This window comes from Oncorhynchus nerka, linkage group LG8 (assembly GCF_034236695.1).
Source record: "Oncorhynchus nerka isolate Pitt River linkage group LG8, Oner_Uvic_2.0, whole genome shotgun sequence".
In the NCBI taxonomy this organism is placed as follows: domain Eukaryota; kingdom Metazoa; phylum Chordata; class Actinopteri; order Salmoniformes; family Salmonidae; genus Oncorhynchus; species Oncorhynchus nerka.
In genome coordinates, this window is record NC_088403.1 from 15,191,473 (window position 1) to 15,212,932 (window position 21,460).

Below are 21,460 nucleotides of genomic sequence, written 5' to 3' on the forward strand. Positions count from 1 at the left end.
TGGTAGTGGCCAGGCATTAAAACATCATCTGTAGATGAATCAACAGCATAGTCTGGTAGTGGCCAGGCATTAAAACATCATCTGTAGATGAATGAATAGTGGCAACATCATAGATCTGGTAGTGGCCAGGCATTAAAACATCATCTGTAGATGAATCAACAGCATAGTCTGGTAGTGGCCAGGCATTAAAACATCATCTGTAGATGAATCAACGGCATAGTCTGGTAGTGGCCAGGCATTAAAACATCATCTGTAGATGAATCAACAGCAAATTCATAGTTCATCTGGTAATCAACGTAGGCCAGGCATTAAAACATCATCTGTAGATGAATCAACAGCAACTGGTAGTGGCATAGTCACAAATAGTGGCCAGGCATTAAAACATCATCTGTAGATGAATCAACGGCATAGTCTGGTAGTGGCCAGGCATTAAAACATCAATATTTCACAGCAAATTACATCCAGTTAAGTATAACGTACTGGTATTCTCCCCCTGAAGGTACTAAACCATACACAAATACACACTTCTTCAACTAGGAGAACAGAGTAGACTGTCATGTCTGGGCTCTTATTCCATTCATAATTAATAATAGAGAATGTTGAGTGAACTGCTCAGCCTTAGCCAAACATGAAACAAAAGTCTCTGTTTAGACTTCAGATTACCGTATTGATATCTGTGGTGTTTGATATTACAATATCAGTCCTGAAGTCATCTTTCTCCATTGATGGGTATATCCAAGAAGATCATGGCTGCGTCATAATGACGTGTTCTGCTATAGTTGGAATATCTGCAAAAGAGTAGCAGGCCAGCATCTCTGTCTGGAGGAAACAAGCAACATACCTGACTTCTAGCCAAGGTTCTGCTATAGTTGGAATATCTGCAAAAGAGTAGCAGGCCAGCATCTCTGTCTGGAGGAAACAAGCAACATACCTGACTTCTAGCCAAGTTACACGGGCCTCAGCTAACACTTTATTTAGTCATATTGGGACATGTTCAACTACATGGCCAACAATTATGCAGTTCTTTGGAAGACAAGAAGAATTCATTTGTTCTAGTGATTGTGAGGAGAATTTTTTTTTTTCCTCTGTTTTGTTTGCAATGTAAAAAATAGAAACGGTACAGTGGTGATTGTGATGTATAAAAGGAAGAGCTCTATTGATTTTGTTTTCATTGATTTTGTTAACTTGTATAAGTAACAAAGAACAAGAATCAGTGATTCTAGTTCTATGGTGATGTAATGTGATTCCAGTTCTACGGTGATGTAATATGATTCTAGTTCTACGGTGATGTAATGTGATTCTAGTTCTATGGTGATGTAATGTGATTCTAGTTCTATGGTGATGTAATGTGATTCTAGTTCTATGGTGATGATTCTAGTTCTATGGTGATGTAATGTGATTCTAGTTCTGTGGTGATGTAATGTGATTCTAGTTCTATGGTGATGTAATGTGATTCTAGTTCTATGGTGATGTAATGTGATTCTAGTTCTGTGGTGATGTAATGTGATTCTAGTTCTGTGGTGATGTAATGTGATTCTAGTTCTATGGTGATGTAATGTGATTCTAGTTCTATGGTGATGTGATTCTAGTTCTATGGTAATGTAATGTGATTCTAGTTCTATGGTGATGTAATGTGATTCTAGTTCTATGGTGATGTAATGTGAGTCTAGTTCTATGGTGTGGGCTGCTAGCTGCTGCAGGTGTTACTGGTGATAACAGGTGTTTCCTCATCAAAGCAGCTCCTGCAGCTGAACAGCACTTAGGCTCCCCAACATCACCTTTTATTAACATCATAGAGACTTTAAACAAGCAGGACTCCCTGTGGACAGTATGAAACATGAGTAGAGCTCCGGGGGTCATTATAATTGCACACTAATGCCAATCATGTGAATGTGTTGTTTTTCTCAACGGTTACCTTGGGAGAGGTCAAGAACATCTACAGACAGGACTCACGAGTGGCACAGCGGTCTAAGGTGAAGGTTGAGAACCATGCGTCCTCCAAAACACGACCCCGGCAACTGCTTCTTGACACAATGCTCGCTTAACCCGGACGCCAGCCACACCAATGTGTCGGAGGAAACACTGTCCAGCTGGCGACCGAAGTCAGTGTGCAGGCACCCAGGCCCGCCACAAGATATCACTAGAGCGCCATTTCTGAATTACATTTCGTATTATTTTCATTCCAGCTGAAAAGCCTTGGCCTGAGCAGTGCCAATGTAGGAGTAACAGGTTAGGCCCATGAGTCCACTCTCTGCCCACTCCTTCTAGGATTTATACATTTGAAGCCGATTGTTTGCCCCCAAACATAGTTCCAAATCTAATCCTTTGGCAGAGACTAGAAAAGGAAGTAAAAGTAGGTCAGTTTGAAGAGGTTAAGCTGAAGGACAGGGTAGGAGTGCTGATCTAGGATATAAAAAATAATCCAAAAATATAAAAGACAAAACTGATCCTAAATCAGCACTCCTACGTTTGATGCATACATCATACACATTACACATAATGATTTGTGAAGCTCTTCTACTAATTCACTAGAAAGCACCACTAGAGGGCTTACCAAATGGTGTGCCATAGACATTACATCTGGTTCGGTCATGATACTGGACATTACATCTTGTTCGGGCTGGGCATGATACTGGACATTACATCTTGTTCGGGCTGGGCATGATACTGGACATTACATCTGGTTCAGTCATGATACTGGACATTACATCTTGTTCGGGCTGGGCATGATACTGGACATTACATCTGGTTCAGTCATGATACTGGACATTACATCTTGTTCGGGCTGGGCATGATACTGGACATTACATCTGGTTCAGTCATGATACTGGACATTACATCTTGTTCGGGCTGGGCATGATACTGGACATTACATCTGGTTCAGGCTGGGCATGATACTGGACATTACATCTGGTTCAGTCATGATACTGGACATTACATCTTGTTCGGGCTGGGCATGATACTGGACATTACATCTTGTTCAGGCTGGGCATGATACTGGACATTACATCTGGTTCAGTCATGATACTGGACATTACATCTTGTTCAGGCTGGGCATGATACTGGACATTACATCTGGTTCAGGCTGGGCATGATACTGGACATTACATCTGGTTCAGGCTGGGCACGATACTGATTTAATTAATTAATTGTATTTAAAGTGAACAGAGGATGTAAACATTCAATACATAAAGAGAGTTTAAGATATGATCTATGAGCTGTCAGAGGTGTATTCAATGGAAACACTACTGCTTCTCAGAGGTGTATTCAATGGAAACACACTACTGTTTCTCAGAGGTGTATTCAATGGAAACACTACTGCTTCTCAGAGGTGTATTCAATGGAAACACACTACTGCTTCTCAGAGGTGTATTCAATGGAAACACATTACTTCTTCTCAGAGGTGTATTCAATGGAAACACTACTGCTTCTCAGAGGTGTATTCAATGGAAACACACTACTGCTTCTCAGAGGTGTATTCAATGGAAACACATTACTGCTTATCAGAGGCTTTAATCTCCTATTCCTCAAGCTTACTTACACCCGCAACAACACATGTATGTTCACTGGTTCTACCCTTCAGTTGAGAATTCATTGCAGTTCAACCATAGCAGTGAACGGGACCATTCGCCAAGCATTGCCCTGGACCATTCCTAGCTTGAGCGTCACAATGGTAACAGACCCATTCAACGTTATCGTCTGTGAGGTTTTCACCTGTTCATTACAGTATCGTGTTACCGGTTGGTGTCCTTGGCGTTCAGTAACGACTTTCATGGAGAGCCATTCAGAACTGTCCTTTCTCAGTTGGAAATGGAAACACACTACTTCAAATCTGTCATCAAGGCAAAGGGTGGCTATTTGAAGAATCTCAAATATAACATATGTTTAGATTTTATTTAATACTTTACAACTACTGCACGACAGAGTCAGATGGTTGGAGTGAAGAAAAACAAGAACGCAGGTTGCACTAACTCATATGGCTCCCAATCTCCACATATCTGCCATCAGACAGCTTGACATGTGTGTTTCCTAAACTCATTTCCTCTGGTCCTTTCTATACTGCACTCCCTTTTCCATACGCTGTCTAGCGTAGTCTCAGTGCCAGCTGGGGAAACGAAGTGCACAACCCATGACAATCCCAGCCAGCTGTGGTCTTCACACAGCAACATGACAGACCTTGGCCGCTATCTCAGATACTTGGCACATTCCAACCATAACACAATGGTTTGTGCTCCAAATGGCACCCTATTTCTTACATCACTACTTTTGCCCTATGGGCACTGGTCAAAAGTAATGCACTATATTGGGGATAGGGTGCAAATTTGGGACGCAGAAAGCTATCAGACAGACAGAGGGGTAAATATTTTAGTTATATGTGAGTGAACACCCAAACAATGTCCAACAATCCCACCTCTGTCTGAGGGCTGGACTCTGCCCTGAAAACAGGCCAAGCTAATTATCTGGTAGATTACGTCTCAAATGGTACCCTATTCCCTATATAGTGCACTACTTTTGGCCAAAGCCCTATCATCCCTAGTAAAAAAGTAGTGTACTTTATAGGGAATAGGGTGCCATTTGGGACTCTCACCGCAGTCCTGAGAGGTCGGATTTGACTACAAGGCATTGTGCATCGTCTTTGATCCACACAGAGAAAATCCTGTTGATGTCAGACTTTGACGATAGGGTGCCTCTGGGTACTGAGGCCTCAGAGAAGGGAGGATCTCTGGGTATGTTGTAACCCTGACCTCAGAGAAAGGGAGGATTCACCACTGGTTGATGACTAGACTCCTCCAGATCCAGTAACCAGGGCCAGCGTCTTAGAGTAGAAGTGCTGATCTAGGATCAGTTTAGCCTTTTAGATCATAATGAACACGATTACATAGACAGGGAGAGACCTGATCCTAGATCAGCACTCTTAGACCCTTTATGAATACGGACCCTGAGATGCATTTATCATCATGGACCACTGATACTATGCTATGAGAGGGGAGGCTGACTATAGATATGGACCAATGATACTATGCTATGAGAGGGGAGGCTGACTACAGATATGGACCAATGATACTATGGTATGAGAGGGGAGGCTGACTATAGATATGGACCAATGATACTATGGTATGAGAGGGGAGGCTGACTATAGATATGGACCAATGATACTATGGTATGAGAGGGGGGGCTGACTACAGATATGGACCAATGATACTATGGTATGAGAGGGGGGGCTGACTACAGATATGGACCAATGATACTATGGTATGAGAGGGGGGGCTGACAACAGATATGGACCAATGATACTATGCTATGAGAGGGGAGGCTGACAACATATGGACCAATGACAACAGATATGGACCAATGATACTATGGTATGAGAGGGGAGGCTGACAACATATGGACCACTGATACTATGGTATGAGAGGGGAGGCTGACAGCATATGGACCACTGATACTATGGTATGAGACGGGAGGCTGACAACATATGGACCACTGATATTATGGTATGAGAGGGGAGGCTGACAACATATGGACCACTGATACTATGGTATGAGAGGGGAGGCTGACAGCATATGGACCACTGATACTATGGTATGAGAGGGGAGGCTGACTACAGTCATCTTTTACTACTTACGAATACATTTTACTGTCAACATACTGCCATGTCCTGCTAATATGATTCACATATGTGAGCAGAGCGAGGTTGGATGAGTGTATTAGCAGCGTGTGTGTGTGTGTGTGTCACATTAATCACAGAGCGGGGGATTACATAATGGATGTAACCCCTAAGACAAGTTAAATATCACCCACACCAAGCCAACCCACATCTTGATGAAGTGGAAATATCTCAGAAAAGGCCTTTGCTCAGCATTCTGGTTAATTTTTACACAACAGTGTTAACTAATGGAGTAGGGTGAAGTTTATGGGACATTACACACTGACCAAAGATCAGTATCTACGGGCAACTTCACCCCATACCATGTGAACTCATCCACAGAGGCACGACCCAGTACTACTCGGTTGCTGCAGGAACATTTAAAGTACAGAGTCCCTAAAACAAAAGGTATAACCTTGTTGTGGGTGCAGAGAGGGAGGGACTGTCTGCCTGTGAGTGTGTGCAGACTGGTATCCGTTTCAAAGGGCTGCCTCTTAAGCATGTGTATTTCTATCTAGGCTGTCTGTAGGATCCTCCTTATCTGAAGAGCATACTCCCCTGTGAGATGCCTCTGTGCCTGTCACTTTTCTGTTTCCATGACGAAGCTTCCATTATGATGTGGGAAACCTGATATTTGAACATCAGTGGATTCTAACATTCCGACATTCAGCCTTGCCACCATAGATCCACATGTAGGTTTCTGACAGTTTTCACTTCATTCCAACTCAGCTACAGTACACAACAGTGTAGTGGTATATTGCAGATACATACATTCTGCACAGGTCTATGCAGGTGATCACATCTTTACAATGCATGATCTACTCATGTGATTTACAATTCTATTGGATGACATTTTCAACCAATCATAGGACACCATTTCCAAATGAAACTGATGAGGCTGTGTCACTGAATATGGTGTTTTTTTTTTATGTGAGAGAGTTAAGGTAATGCATGCTGGTCTCAGTGTGATGTGATGGCTTGTATGTATTCTACTTTACAAGCCGTATACCACGGATATGACAAAACATTCATTTTTACTGCAATAATTACATTGCTAACCAGTTTATAATAGCAATAAGACCCGACAGGGTGTGATATATGGCCAATATACCATGGCTAAGGGCTGTTCTTAAGGACAACGCTGACTGCCTGGATAAACCAAAAACCCTCGAGGTGCCTTATTGCTATTATAAACTGGTTAGCAACATAATTATTGCAGTAAAATTACATGTTTTTTCATACCCGTGTTATACTTCAGAGCTGTAATTTCTGCAGGCTATTACTGGGACACTGCAACACACCACCTCTAACCCTTATGGTTTCCTGCATGCATTCTAATTAAAACATATCTGGCTTAACTCAAGACAGGTCTAATCACAGGTATTCTTTCATGCTATATTTCTGACATGTTGGGTTAAAAGCAATGAATGAGTAAAACAGTACAACTCTCCTCCACTGCCTGGCTAAACCACTCCCCTCTCTAAAACAACCGTGAACAGAGTTGTTTGGTGAGTCCGCAAAGGACACGACGTCGAAACGCTGGGATCAAATTGAAGGATTCTCCCACAACAAATACAGGTCGGTACATTTTGTTTCTATGCGTGCCACCATATTGGTGGCACGAGGAGTTTATTTACGTGAAACAGTTGGATTCTCCAGATAGATTGGGTCGACGACAAGTCGCTCAGGTGAAATAACTAGTTTGTTGCATAGCTTTTACTATAGTCTTGGCTCAGGCAAGTGGTTTGGTTCATATCTCAGTTGGACCGTTGATTAAACTTTTCCAAATAAATTGGCACACCTGTTTAGCCTGGTGAGTTATCTACCCTGTAGCAGTTTCCTGTACTGTCTGTCTAGGTTCTTGGGTTAGGCAACATCTGATGAGACTTATCAACAGAAATACAAATAGTTAAATCATGATCCCTGGCCTACAGGGACAACATGTCTAGACGAACAGTGAAATGCTTTACTTACGGGCCTTCCCAACAATGCAGAGAGAGAAAAGAGAAATAACGATAATTTAGCGATGTGACGTTATACGCAGTACCGAGTCGATGTGCAGGGGTATGAGGTAATTATGTACACATGTAGGGATAAAGTGACTATCGGCAATAGGATATATAAACAGTAACAGCAGCGTATGTGATTAGTAAAAATCGTTGGTGCAAAAAGGGTCAATGCAGTTAGTCCGGGTAGGTTATTAGTTAACTAGTTAGCAGTTTTATGGCTTGGGGGTAGAAGCTGTTCGGTGTCGAGTTGGTTCCAGAATTGGTGCATTGGTACCGCTTGCTGTGCGGTAGAAAAGAGAACATTCTATGACGGGTGGATGGACAATCTTTATGGCCTTCCACTGACACCGCCTGGTGTAGAGGTCCTGGGTGGCAGGCGGCTCGTATGAACTACCCTCTGTAGCGCCTAGCCGTCGGCTGCTAAGCCGTTGCCATACCGAGCGGTGATGCAGCCAATCAAGATGCTCTTAATGGTGCATCTGTATAACTTTTTGAGTATCTCAGGGCTCATGGGGGGGGTTGTGCTGTGGACACCCAGGAACTTCAAGCTCACGACCCGCTCCACTACATCCCTGTGGATGGGGGCGTGCTCGGAATTCCATTTCCTGTAGTCCACGATCAGCTCCTTTGTCTTGCTGACATTGAGGGAGAGGTTGTTGTCCTGGGACCACACTGCCAGGTCAACTAAATTCAGTCGCGGTTCAATTTATTTTCTTGAGCAGATAGTCAGGGAGGCGGAACATAATTACAAATAATTTGTAGACAGCAAATTGACCGCAAGAAGCCCAAACGCATAACATTTGACTAAAACATCATTTCAAACCTTGCTTACATTTGTTTACGATCACATATATCTGTGTGGAATTACTTTGGGAACATGTTCTAAATTAAAATCACTTGGAGTTGATTTACTGTTGTTTTTAGTCTTATGTCCAACAATTGATCAAAATAAAAAAAAGTATTAATTTAGGGTATTCATTTTCTTGGGGGGCGAATAAAATCGTCCCGCAGGCCGCCAGTTGGGGAACCCTGCTGTAAGCCGTCTGTCTCATCTTCGTCGGTGATCAGGCCTACCACCGTACTGTCGTCTGCAAATATCCTGTATATATATATGGTTGTATGTGATTCCACATACATGTAAAAATTATACCTATTCAATAACTCTTTGGTTTTTGATTGAATAGGCTTCATTGCTCTTTTTTTCAGTTGGTTAAACCTCACCCCAAATCTGCTCTCCCATGTCTCATAAAGAAGTACCTAATCTGTAGATGTATTAAAAACATTGAGGCACAACCAAGTGGTGAAACTCCCAATAACCTATTCATGCACATACCACAAGACTGATTTTAAATATTGGATGCAGGGCATTGAAACTCTTTTGAAAGATCAGACATTATACGCCCTGAGAGAACTTTTGATTCTCTCTCGTGTTTGGGCATGTCATGCAGTCTGTAATAACGTTGGGAGGGTGGGAACTCCACAAAGTAGCCGTCCTCATGCTTGATCAATGACTGCACTGCTCTGTGGTTTCCTTCATGAAAAAGTAAGAGCACTCTTTATTTTCTTGATGGTGACGTCCCAAAAGGCATCCTATTAACTTCTTTTGACCAGGGCCCATATCAAACGTAGTGCACTACATAGTAATAGAGTGGACGTTGTGGTTGTTTGTGGACCCTCTGCTTGTCATGGAATGCAGATGGAAGTGTAACATCTTAAATGATGTTTTTGTGTCTCTAATCAAATATCAGTGTACGGCTGGCTGGTCTATAAAATGATGACATGTGACTGTCTGCATCAGTTTGTCATGTAGATGTGGCCACCACATCAGTGTTTATAGGTCACACTTGTTTTGTACAAGCCATTTTGAATTAATATTTTCTAACTCCTAGAAAAACATTGTTCTGAGGTGTTGTGAAACCTCCATAATGTGTTCAGCTGCCTTATTGTTTTGTCCTCACTTCGACTCAGTCACCTGTTGTTCTGTTTGGACTTCCTGAGCACAGGAGGGGTTGTTGTCTTGTGCCTGTATCTCATTGGTCCAGGAAGGTGTTTCACTGATGTGTTGTGTCAAACAGGACAGGAAGGACTAACTTATAACTTCCTCTGTGTTTCTCCTTTCAGAGTAGGCTGAAGTTGCCCCTAGACTGTGATCTTGGGTTAATTTCCCCCCCACTAATGGTTAAGGTTAGGATTGTGGGAGGGGAAACTGATCCTAGATCTGTACCTAGGGGAAACTTCACCCAGAGTACTTATTTTAAGTCTCACATGTCTCTCATCCCCTCTGCACATTTCTCTCCAATAGCACAAACATGCCAAACTGGGGAGGAGGTAACAAGTGTGGTGCCTGCCAGGGGACGGTGTACCATGCCGAGGAGGTGCAGTGTGATGGGAAGAGCTTCCACAAATGCTGCTTCCTGTGCAGTGAGTGCAACCTCCTTTTCTCTCCTCAGTGTTGGATCAGCCTAGGTGGGGTGCGTTCAGTAGGACAGAACGTTCCAAAATGTTTCATCTGAAATATTTGACAATGTTTGGCTACTGAACGTGGTGGCCCTGTTAGTCCGCTTTGTCCATGTAGAAACAAGCCCCAGACAATTGTGGAGCTCTGAAAGGATTGAACAGGTGTAAGGAGCCACAGAAATATGGTTGTCATTCTACCTTTCTTCCTGATAAGCCAGGTGGAAGGTTCACCTTATTGCTTAAACCTATCCCAATCAATCATTTCAGATCAGATCTACAAGTGTGTTGGGGTTAGACTAGAGCAGGGGTATTAAAATCTGACCCTACGAGGTCCAGACTACTGCTGCTTTTCTGTTCTACCTGACAATGAATTGCACCCACCTGGGCAGCGTTTACACAGGCAGCTCAATTCTGATGTTTTTTCCACTAATTGGTCTTTTGATCAATCAAATCAGATCTTTTCACATCAGTTATTTTTCTGAGCTGATCTGATTGGTAAAAAGAAAAATCAAATTGGAATGCCTGTGTGAACACAGCCCAGCTTTCCCAGGTCTAAATCAGTCCTTGATTAGAGGGACTAATGAACAGAAGTATTGGAACTGGATCGAGGTCCAGATCAGAATTTGAGGGGACTTGAGGGTGTCTGAACAGGGCATGTGAACCCATGCTGCCCAACCTCCATCTTGAATGGTCTTTTCTGTTCACTTTAATATGAATGGGAACCATGAGAAAGGAACTATACTTTGAGGAAGTCATATGATGGGGGTCAAACTGAAGTTCACTAATCTATGCAGTGTATCATGCACAATGCATTGATGCATTTCTCATCCCATAGCTCAGTAAATAGTAAGTGGACATGGTCCTTCTAGCAGTACGAGATTGTGTGTCTGTACCTCCTCAGTGAAGACGACGTTTTGGGGACCTTGACTGGAGTGTACACACAGAGCACGTGCTGTGGATTAGCGCTCTGCCATCAAAGCAAGCACAAAAACAATCTGTCCCACAAATTAACTTTTTGTGGGTTCCTTACAAAACTGGCTTTGTTTAGAGACAGACAGACCTATAGATGAGTTAATGAGCAGTGGGAACCAATATGTGGGTCCCAAATGGCACCCTATTCCCTACATAGTGCATTACTTCTCACCAGGACTCATAGGGTAGTGTACTATTTATGCATTAATAATGCACCTACCTCCAGTTTTGCTTTGTTTAACACCTTATCATAATAAATGAAGCCATGCTATTTAGATGCCATTTATCAAATGGTAGTTATACATTGATCTTGCTTGCACAGGAAGATTAAGTTGTGAGATAATAAACTGTCTTAAACATTGTACATGAAAATACTTTAATCTGGAGTTAAAGGTGAATTGTAGTTTCAGGTAAAAAACCTTACTCCTACATACTCAAACCGGAAGCCCCCATACTATTTCACCTGTATGCTTTTATAACCTGACCCGGGCCCGAGGGGGATGGCAGTGGGGACAAAATCACTGTGTTTCAGATTGTACCTGATGCACATAATCTGAAAGAATGCTCTCTGTCTCACTCAGTCTTATTTCAATTCAATGGGCTTTATTGGGATGAGAAACATATGTTTACATTACTAAACCAAAGTAAACATTACTCAAAGTTCCATATGAATGTCATATGTACAGTGTTGTAACTAGAACTATTTACACAAAGTACAAAAGGCAAAATAAACATATGGGTTGTATTTACAATGGTGTTCTTAACTGGTTGCATTTTCTTGTGGCAACAGGTCACTGATCTTGCTGCTGTGATGTCACACAGTGGCGCCCCCCCCCCTCCCCTTCCTGGAATGAGGGATAATATCCCATTTAGAAACTAAATCCACCGTTGAGGAATTAAGACCTTTTTAGGGAAACTTGTGACAATTCAGTATCCCTCCAGTTACAATGCAATGTGTCATTCAGACAGCTTTATTTTTCCTTCCTATCCAGTGGTCTGCAGAAAGGGTTTAGACAGCAACAATGTGGCCATCCACGACACTGAGATCTACTGCAAGTCCTGCTATGGAAAGAAGTACGGCCCCAAGGGCTACGGCTACGGTCAGGGAGCTGGGACACTCAGCATGGACCGTGGAGAGAGACTGGGGATCAAACCAGAGGAGTACGTGTGTAGTATATACAAAGCTCTGGGGGTGGAGTTTCCCCTTGGTACAGATCTAGGATCAGCTTCCCCTCCCCCAATCCTAACCATTAGTGGGGGAAATGCAAAACTGACCCAAGATCAGCATCTAGGGGCAACTTCGCCCTACACTATATTCCTCTCTTCTGTTCATTGGTTACTGTGAGGTTGTATGGTAAATCAAGTTACAATGAAATCAAATGAAATTGTATTCTATCGCAGATTATGTGGGCAGCAAAAGCCTAGCGGTTAAGGGCACTGGGCCAGGAACCGAAAGGTTGCTGGTTCGAATACCCGAGCCGACTAGGTAAATGTGCCCTTGAGCAAGGCACTTAACCCTAATTGCTCCTGTAAGTGGCTCTGGCTAAGAGCATCTGCTAAATGACTATAGGGAAACCCAGCCGTCGGATTAGACCTGATGCGATTGTTCAGTTATTATTAAGTCAATCACCACCTTCCGGAGACACCTGAAACCCCACCTCTTTAAGGAATACCTAGGATAGGATAAAGTAATCCCTCTTCCCCCCCCCCCCCCTTAAAAGATTTAGATGCACTACTGTTCCACTGGATGTCATAAGGTGAATGCACCAATTTGTAAGTCGCTCTGGATAAGAGCGTCTGCTAAATGACTTAAATAAATAAAATTAATGCATTGGTGCTGATGTGCATTTACACTGACATATAGTTGCTCAACAGTTATCCAAATGGTTCCCTGATCATCTGAGAAATACTGTGTAAACTTCCAGTTCAGCCTAGGATACATTAGACTAGAGTGCATATACATCTGTCAAAATAAACTATAAACAGGGTTTGTATTTAGAACACATCAACATAGGAGTACTGAGCTAGGATCAGATTTCCCTTTTAGAGCATAATGAACAAGATGACATGGACAGAGAGGACATGATCCTAGATCAGTACTCCTATTCTGAAATGCTTTTTGAATATGGGCCCAGACTCATATTGCAGCATGACACTTTCTACATAGTTGTATTTGGGAGAGACCTGGGAATAACCTGATAGGCTCCTAGTCAGAGCCGTGGTAATGGCCAGTAACCTTCTAGCCAGTCAGAGCCGTGGTAATGGCCGGTAACCTTCTAGCCAGTCAGAGCCGTGGTAATGGCCAGTAACCTTCTAGCCAGTCAGAGCCGTGGTAATGGCCAGTAACCTCCCAGTCAGTCGGAGGCATGGTAATGGCCAGTAACCTCCCAGTCAGTCGGAGGCATGGTAATGGCCAGTAACCTCCCAGTCAGTCAGTCAGAGCCGTGGTAATGGTCAGTAACCTCCCAGTCAGTCAGTCGGAGCCGTGGTAATGGTCAGTAACCTCCCAGTCAGTCAGTCAGAGCCGTGGTAATGGCCAGTAACCTCCCAGTCAGTCAGTCGGAGCCGTGGTAATGGCCAGTATTCTCATCTACTGTACACACAGGGCTGTTTACCCAGTCTGGCATCAGGTGGTTGTTATGATGAAAGGGCCCCATTATGTAACCTAACCACAGGCTCCTGGGCAGCCCTGCTGACCCTCTTCTCTCTCCACACTGTCCCCGGCACAAAGCCTCCTATTCAGGGCCTGTGGGGCAGGCGGTTCCCCTTCGTTAGGGAGCGCTCCAAGGTCCCAGAGTTTACCCAGCGCCTACCCAAGCCTGACTCCTTGGTCCTGGGGACGAGAGGGGCCTGATGCGCTCCCCAGAGAACCAGAGGGGATCTTTTCCCCTAACTTCTCTAATGCTGTTTGTTTGTGTACACCTTCAGGACCCAGTGTCACAGACCCACCACCAACCCCAACCCCTCCAAATTCGCCCAGAAGTTCGGGGGCTCGGATAAGTGTGGCCGGTGTGGGGAGTCAGTGTACGCTGCGGAGAAGATCGTGGGGGCAGGCAAGGTGAGCATAGAGTAAGTGGTGTAGAGTATTAAGGTTTTGAGCTAACTGTAGTGACCACCATTGATTGAAAACAGGTGGGTTTACTATTGCAAGGGGCCAATTGGATGGATTCACTGCAGGAAATTCATAAGACAGAAATCACATTTTTCTGGCTCAAGCTTTTTCATACTCTGGATTTGGAGGGCTGGTTTCCAGGCAGCTGGTGTAGAAGTCTGCAGTGCTGACTGACTGGCTGGGGGGATTCAGGCAGCTGGTGTAGAAGTCTGCAGTGCTGACTGACTGGCTGGGGGGATTCAGGCAGCTGGTGTAGAAGTCTGCAGTGCTGACTGACTGGCTGGGGGGATTCAGGCAGCTGGTGTAGAAGTCTGCAGTGCTGACTGACTGGCTGGGGGGATTCAGGCAGCTGGTGTAGAAGTCTGCAGTGCTGACTGACTGGCTGGGGGGATTCAGGCAGCTGGTGTAGAAGTCTGCAGTGCTGACTGACTGGCTGGGGGGATTCAGGCAGCTGGTGTAGAAGTCTGCAGTGCTGACTGACTGGCTGGGGGGATTCAGGCAGCTGGTGTAGAAGTCTGCAGTGCTGACTGACTGGCTGGGGGGATTCAGGCAGCTGGTGTAGAAGTCTGCAGTGCTGACTGACTGGCTGGGGGGATTCAGGCAGATGTAGGCCATCACGTCATGGCAGGCTGATGTGATTTTAGCTTGACTTTAAACTGGTGTTACGCTGCATTCTGCGGCTCACAATGAGAGGAAATGTACAGTATGTGAAGGATTATGGCAACAGAGCAAGAATCCTTTGATAATCAGATCTGGTGTTGATGTTAGAACAATGCCTGTGTAGTATACTGCTGGGGAATGAAAAGCATTAGATTCTGTCCTCAGTGCGCACTAGTTGATACATTCTTACAATCTAGTCAATGATATGATGGTCCTATTCCCCAGTAATGAATAAAGTAGTATCTCATGTTGACAGCCATGGCATAAGAACTGCTTCCGCTGTGCCAAGTGTGGGAAGAGCCTGGAGTCTACCACCCAGACAGAGAAAGATGGAGAGATCTACTGCAAAGGTGAGACATCGGGTTTCTAGATTCCCTTTCAGGCTTGGGCCTGCATGGTCACCAGTGTGAGGGAACCGTTGTAGGGCGAAGTTGCCCCTAGAAGCTGATCTTGGTTCAGTTTTAGGATTGGGGGAGGGAAAGCTGATCGTAGATCTGTACCTAGAGGACTCTAGGCCAGCAGAGCGAAGGAACCCAACCCCACCCACCATAGGCAGATTACATGATTATACCTGAGGCACAAGAACTATCTGTTACATAAAAGCACTGCAAAACAAAAACAGGAGCATTATACTATTAGCAGAGGGCATTGGAGGCCATGTATTCTAGCTGTGTTTGTGTGCCTGGGGTTAGGATGGAAGGCTCCGGACTTTAAGCCTTCGTTACTCTGTCCATGTCACCTGGAAATCTAACCGCTAGAATTCAAGTCACGATGCCCTAAACATTCCAAATCCATCTTCCACAATGACTCCTCTTTCCAGGTCATGCACACCAAATGGCATTGGAATGTTTTGGCTAAGCGCTGTCCACGTACGTGCGCACGCACAGTCCCATACGCACTTAGGGGTTCTTTTATTGAAGCTCAAGGGGGAATCTTCGGCCCCGCAAACACTCAACTTGTCCAGCGAATCGGAGTCAGTTGTAATATCATGTAAGAACTGTCCTACAACAGTTTGTTTGCACAAAACCATTGAGCAATCATGAGTGAAGAACAAACGTTTTGTCAAATGCGTTGTACAACCTGAGTATGTTCAGGGACCCAGAGCCAACTGGCGGATTGATCAGTTGGCTTTTAATGTAGCGTCTCATGTAGCATTGAGATCAGGCTCGTTTTGTGCTGTTTATGTTCTGTGGTGTATTAACTCATTGGATCAGCAAGCTCACAGGGAAACAGTGCATTGTAAGGTTACTTTTCTTCACCAGTGATGTATTTAACACAGCTTCCTCCATTGCAATCACCCTTTGACTGACGTAAAGTGACATGTTTTAGGATGCATTTCCATACTCATTGTTTTCTTTGTCCCCAGCATGTTACGCAAAGAACTTTGGACCCAAAGGATTTGGTTATGGCCAGGGAGCTGGTGCTCTGGTGCATGCCGAATGATGATCACCCTCAAGACCAGGCATTTCTGACTGTGAAAACCGCTGTACTACGTAGTTTTTTTAAAGGCTGGGGGAGGATTTACCATTTACAATAAATAAAAAGCTATACCTAAAACAACTTCAGTGTGAAACATTCCTTGCAGATACATGGGGGAAGAGCTGAACTTCAAAACCGACATGTTTTGATAGCTATAATCAGAAAACATTTAGCCTTAGAAGAAAACACAGGAGAGCAACACAAATGTGTATTTTCACATTTGAATGTATTTTATTATTAAAGCCATTAAAATTGAACCATGCCCAATATATTAACATCTGAAGCAGGGTTACGGTGATGTCCTGAAGAAGGCGGAGAGGCACTGTAGATGATCATGTGCTTTTCACATGGTGGCAGCTGGGGGGGAAAATGACATTTGTTGGAAGAGCCGGTGTGAAAAGCCTGATCCCAGATCCGTTTGTGCTCTTGACAACTCCATTCCTCATTGTCAAGTCAAACATGTTTGGCATGACAATGGGTGACAAGGAATTGGCATGTGTACAAACAGTGGCACTCAGGCTAGTGTGAATATTTCTCTGGAACCGAAACAGAACCTGGATGAGCTCTATACCTGTAGGTTGTTTATGATGACCGCTGAGCTCCTTTTAGATTTCGGCAGCAGTAGGTGAGCCTGCAAAATGATCCACTGTGTCCCTCACTGATGTAGACATGACCACACAAGATATACCTTTTAATACCACACAGGACTCTAGTTCCCAAAAGCCTGTTTTAGCACAGGCAGCACCATTGAGGACTTTCACCATTTTGAAGTAGTTAACGAAGGGTCGTATAATTCCATCCAGGTCACCACCAATGAATTATACTCGTGGGCAAACACCCCATACCTGCAGGTGGTGGTAAATCGCCAACCTTGGCATTCAAACAACCCACTCCAGGTGGCAGTTTGCCAACTGATTAAAGTAGAAAATGTACTTCAAAAATGGAGATCGCCTCAATGGTGCGTCCCGTGCTCTTACATCATAAGGGGATGCCATGTCTAAACCCATGCTTCATACCTCTGTTATCCTGGATTACAGTTTAGAAAAAAATACTGTCATTATTTCTCTTGCATCCAGTGGTGTAACAAACCCAGCAATATGACATAGAAAAAACCTTTACTTCCAGTATAATCCAACCACCAGCATGGAACATTAATATTACACTTCGGCAGGTTGGACCAGACTTGATATCTGTGTCTGCAGACCGAGAAGGAGGACTTGCACTGAAGATACACACTGGATTTAAAAAACAAAAGCGAACATACCGAAGAAAGTACTTGTAAATACTGAACATTCACTATATACAGACACATGGCTATCACTGGGCAGCTTGGATGGGGGGGGTCAACAGTATGGCGACAGCCCAATGTCCAAGCATCACACATGCAGTGTAGTTTGCAGGGTTAAAATGCCTTTAGACAGCAGTGTCGGACATCACTAAAAGCTACAGTCATACAGTTGGATTATAATCGGGGAGTTCTCTTTTCCATTTGGTTGGATGAAATCAACGTTTAAAAAGGAGCAGCTTCAACTGACAAAATAAAATCAGTCACGAAGAAAACAAGATTGTTTATGTACAGATGGACATATTTGACATTTCAGTCCGTCCTTGCGCTGCTGCTGCGTAGAGACGACTAGCGGGAAATGTAATGAGCAATAACAGATGAGAACCCAGAAGAAGGGGCAGGTCTCGGGCTATATACCTTTCTCTCATTGGGCCCGAGCTCCGTCAATCGGTAAACATTGAATTGTTTGTCGGGAGTACGCCTGTATTTCTTCAGTAACGGCGAGACCGGAAACAAAAAGGTGATCAGTGCATTGTCATAGGCAGACAAACAAAAGAAATCACACTTGGAATGAACCTTTCTTGTAAACTCCCAGAACCATCCATTCAGTCTGGGATGGAATGGCCTCATCTTCCCCTGACTCTAGTTGATCTCTCACTAACACTACTCTTGTAGTGTGTGTGTGCCGATTTTTCTAGTGAAGGTCTCAGGGCACCATGTCAGACATCCATATACAATTTGTAGCTGATGTTTTCTTGATAAAAAAAACACATTTAAAATAAGATGATACTATAACATCATTTGATCTATAAATAGAGTTAAAATAAATATGCTTGCATCACATTATAAGTAGGATGTCGCTCCTATCTGCACCTTCAATACCTTGTGAAAGAGACCACTGGGAACAGACCCCCCCCCCCCCAACAATTGCAAATGCCATTTTATGACATACTGACAACTTTGGCAATTCTAAGCAATCCTCAGGGTGACTTGAACAATGGTACATGACCATGCCATAGTAACCATCCCTTATCAAATCCTGCTTAACAACCAATTTCTTCCTTAAAAGGCCTTCCTTCCCCAGTCTCCCTAGCCACCACAGTTCTAAAAGGAACAATAGAGTTTTGAGCAACAATAAAAAAAAAAAATCTGCAGGGCAAGATGGACGATAAAAAAAATGGATGTGTGAAATTTAAAGGGAAAAAATGATACTGCCGTCAACCGTACTGCCTTCACCGCAGCATAATGACTCTAGTACAGCAAACAAATAAAGATTCCTTATTTTAGTTTTTTTTATATTCTCTTTTCTCCTCCTCCCTCTGCCTCTCTCCCTGCCGCGTCTGGCAGCGGTGCACCGTCCATGGGCAGGAGAGACGGGGGGGGAACAGAGGAGAAGGTCCCCCAGGAGGGGCTCGGAGGTGGTGGTGGGTACAGTAATGGAGGTGGTTTCATACAGACTAGTAGTAGGTGTTGGTCTTATGGTGGTGTCCTGTAACAGCATGCTAGTTCCTGGCTGGTTTTCTCAGTCTGAATGGGTGAGGAAGGAGGTCTGAGGGGAGTGCTCCAGAGAACAGCCTGGCTCCGATACTGAACCCTGGGGAACCCCGTCCTCCTCTTCTAGACACAGTCGCTCCACCTCTCCTCTCTTCTCGTCTACACCAGCTGGTAGCCCGACCCGGACGTCTGGTCGTACTCGATTGTGTACTGTGTGGTCCAGTCTATCGCCTTGGGCCGGATCAGGCCACAGCAGCGGATCTCAAAGAAGTCTATGAGGTTCCGTACACACCCATGACTACGGAGAGGGAGAGAAATTAAAATGTTGACATCATGACCTAATAACTACTTCTTCATGTGTTAGGTATCCATTGATACAAGTAGTACACCATGTGCATCAGGTGAAGTTTTGGTAGGTAGCAGCTTTGCTAATATCAGGGGAATATTAACAAATGGGAATTCGGGGGACGATGCTAAATCATGCTAGCTACTGCCTGTAGCAATAGTAAACAACGGATTATCGTGGATTATGTCAGTACTGGCCTACATAGACAACTCAAGGTAACATTCATTTCACCCAAACATGTAGGGCCCGTTTCCCCAGACACAGATTAGGCCTAGTGCTGGACTATAAAACACTTTCAACAGATCTCCATTGAGCATGCTTTTTAGTCCTGCACTAGGCTTCATCTGTGCCTGGGAAACGGGCCCGTAGATTGGATGAACCATCCCTTTAAGTAGGCACCAGAATGTACCCATTGTTACCATAACCGGAACAGTCAATATTGAGGGAATAAAAAACATTAAAAGGCAACATTGTCCTGTACTGACCCAGGATCAGGTCAGTATTTCTGGGTAGGAGGACACGGATTGGCAGAGGCTCCTGAAGGGAGGGCTAGTACTCACTTGAAGGGGCTCTCGATGGAAGTGGCCGTTACTTTAAAGTGCTTGTATCTCCTGGCGTTCATCCTCTCGTTTGTGGTGATTCCCAGACCAGCAATCTGGAAGAGGGGCGGGCACACGCGTAGAACACAATGTCACAAATAGTTGTACAAAATAAATCAAATGGACCCATCTATGGCATCACAACAAAAGGTCAAGATGAGGGTCAAGGATATAAATGCATCCCATGGACAATTCTGATTCTAAACAGGATGCTCCTGTCCTATGGGTCGTTCTAGCTGGGACCAGGCTTACTTTACGTATCTCACCTGGCTAAATGCAGGTTAAACATACAACCAATCAATGGTCTCTCTAACCTGGTAGAGCTGGCACATGATCAGCACAGCCACCCACATGAAGTGGAACACACTGTTGAGGAACATCCAGAACATCCAGGGAGAGCAGGAGGCGATCTGCGTCAGGTACAGCCAGAAACCATCCTTGGTGTAGTTGGTGGCGCAGTGGATCCTCCAGTCTGGGTAGAGGGGCAGAGAGGTTAGGGAAGAACCCTAGGGTGATAGAGAAGGACTGACGATTAAACCTGATCCTCCAGTCTGGGTAGAGGGGCAGAGAGGTTAGGGAAGAACCCTAGGGTGAAGGAGAAGGACTGACGATTAAACCTGATCCTCCAGTCTGGGTAGAGGGGCAGAGAGGTTAGGGAAGAACCCTAGGGTGAAGGAGAAGGACTGACGATTAAACCTGATCCTCCAGTCTGGGTAGAGGGGCAGAGAGGTTAGGGAAGAACCCAAGGGTGAAGGAGAAGGACTGACGATTAAACCTGATCCTCCAGTCTGGGTAGAGGGGCAGAGAGGTTAGGGAAGAACCCTAGGGTGAAGGAGAAGGACTGACGATTAAACCTGATCCTCCAGTCTGGGTAGAGGGGCAGAAAGGTTAGGGAAGAACCCTAGGGTGAAGGAGAAGGACTGACGATTAAACCTGATCCCGCAGTCTGATTGACAAATGTATGAGTGATTACTTTGTCAACCTATGACTGAAAGAGTTATATTACAAGTTTATAGAAATGAAATAACAGCACAAATAACTGGATTAATGGACAAATGAAAGTAGTAACCAAAATGTGGTGTACCATAACCAATAGAGATGTTATTTTGTTATCTAACCATTTCAAAGACTTTACTGAGTTACAGTTCATAGAAGAGAATCAGTCAAATGAAATAAATTCATAAAGGCCAAATCTATGGATTTCACATGACTGGGCAGAGGTGCAGCCAAACATCCTGTATACAGCTAGGTTGTTAACAGCTGTAGAATTATAAAGACATCATGGTGTGTAACTTTAATGACAGGTGTGGTGGTGTAACTAGAATGAGGTGTGATGGTGTAACTAGAATGAGGTGTGACTAGAATGAGGTGTGATGGTGTAACTAGAATGAGGTGTGATG

The 21,460-nt window shown here is 44.2% G+C and overlaps 2 protein-coding genes across 6 annotated transcripts in view; one reads left to right on the top strand and one right to left on the bottom strand.

Annotated features, from left to right (window-relative positions):
• The first annotated feature begins 7,098 nt into the window (after positions 1-7,098).
• On the top strand, positions 7,099-16,417 carry csrp2 (cysteine and glycine-rich protein 2). 5 transcript variants are annotated; one of them, XM_065021397.1, is made up of 6 exons: positions 7,101-7,225; positions 9,959-10,077; positions 12,078-12,246; positions 14,014-14,154; positions 15,114-15,207; positions 16,224-16,417. In XM_065021397.1, exons 2-6 carry the CDS (start codon positions 9,966-9,968, stop codon positions 16,392-16,394), a joined length of 687 nt encoding a protein of 228 aa, XP_064877469.1. In that variant the 5' UTR covers positions 7,101-7,225; positions 9,959-9,965; the 3' UTR covers positions 16,395-16,417. The 5 variants fall into 5 exon arrangements, with proteins under 5 accessions (XP_064877472.1, XP_064877473.1, XP_064877469.1 ...); XM_065021399.1 differs by having other exon boundaries at positions 7,107-7,225; positions 14,014-14,143; XM_065021398.1 differs by lacking the exon at positions 7,101-7,225 and adding an exon at positions 7,250-7,335.
• Positions 16,418-16,543: 126 nt separating this feature from the next.
• The window catches only part of zdhhc17 (zinc finger DHHC-type palmitoyltransferase 17), a 53,383-nt gene continuing 48,466 nt past the window's right edge, over positions 16,544-21,460 (bottom strand). Inside the window, exons 15-17 of the mRNA XM_065021396.1 lie at positions 20,375-20,532; positions 20,022-20,116; positions 16,544-19,413 (exon numbers count right to left, since the gene is read on the bottom strand). Of these exons, the coding sequence (XP_064877468.1) occupies positions 19,275-19,413; positions 20,022-20,116; positions 20,375-20,532 (392 nt within the window). The 3' untranslated portion in view covers positions 16,544-19,274. The remainder of the gene's footprint in view (positions 19,414-20,021; positions 20,117-20,374; positions 20,533-21,460) is intronic.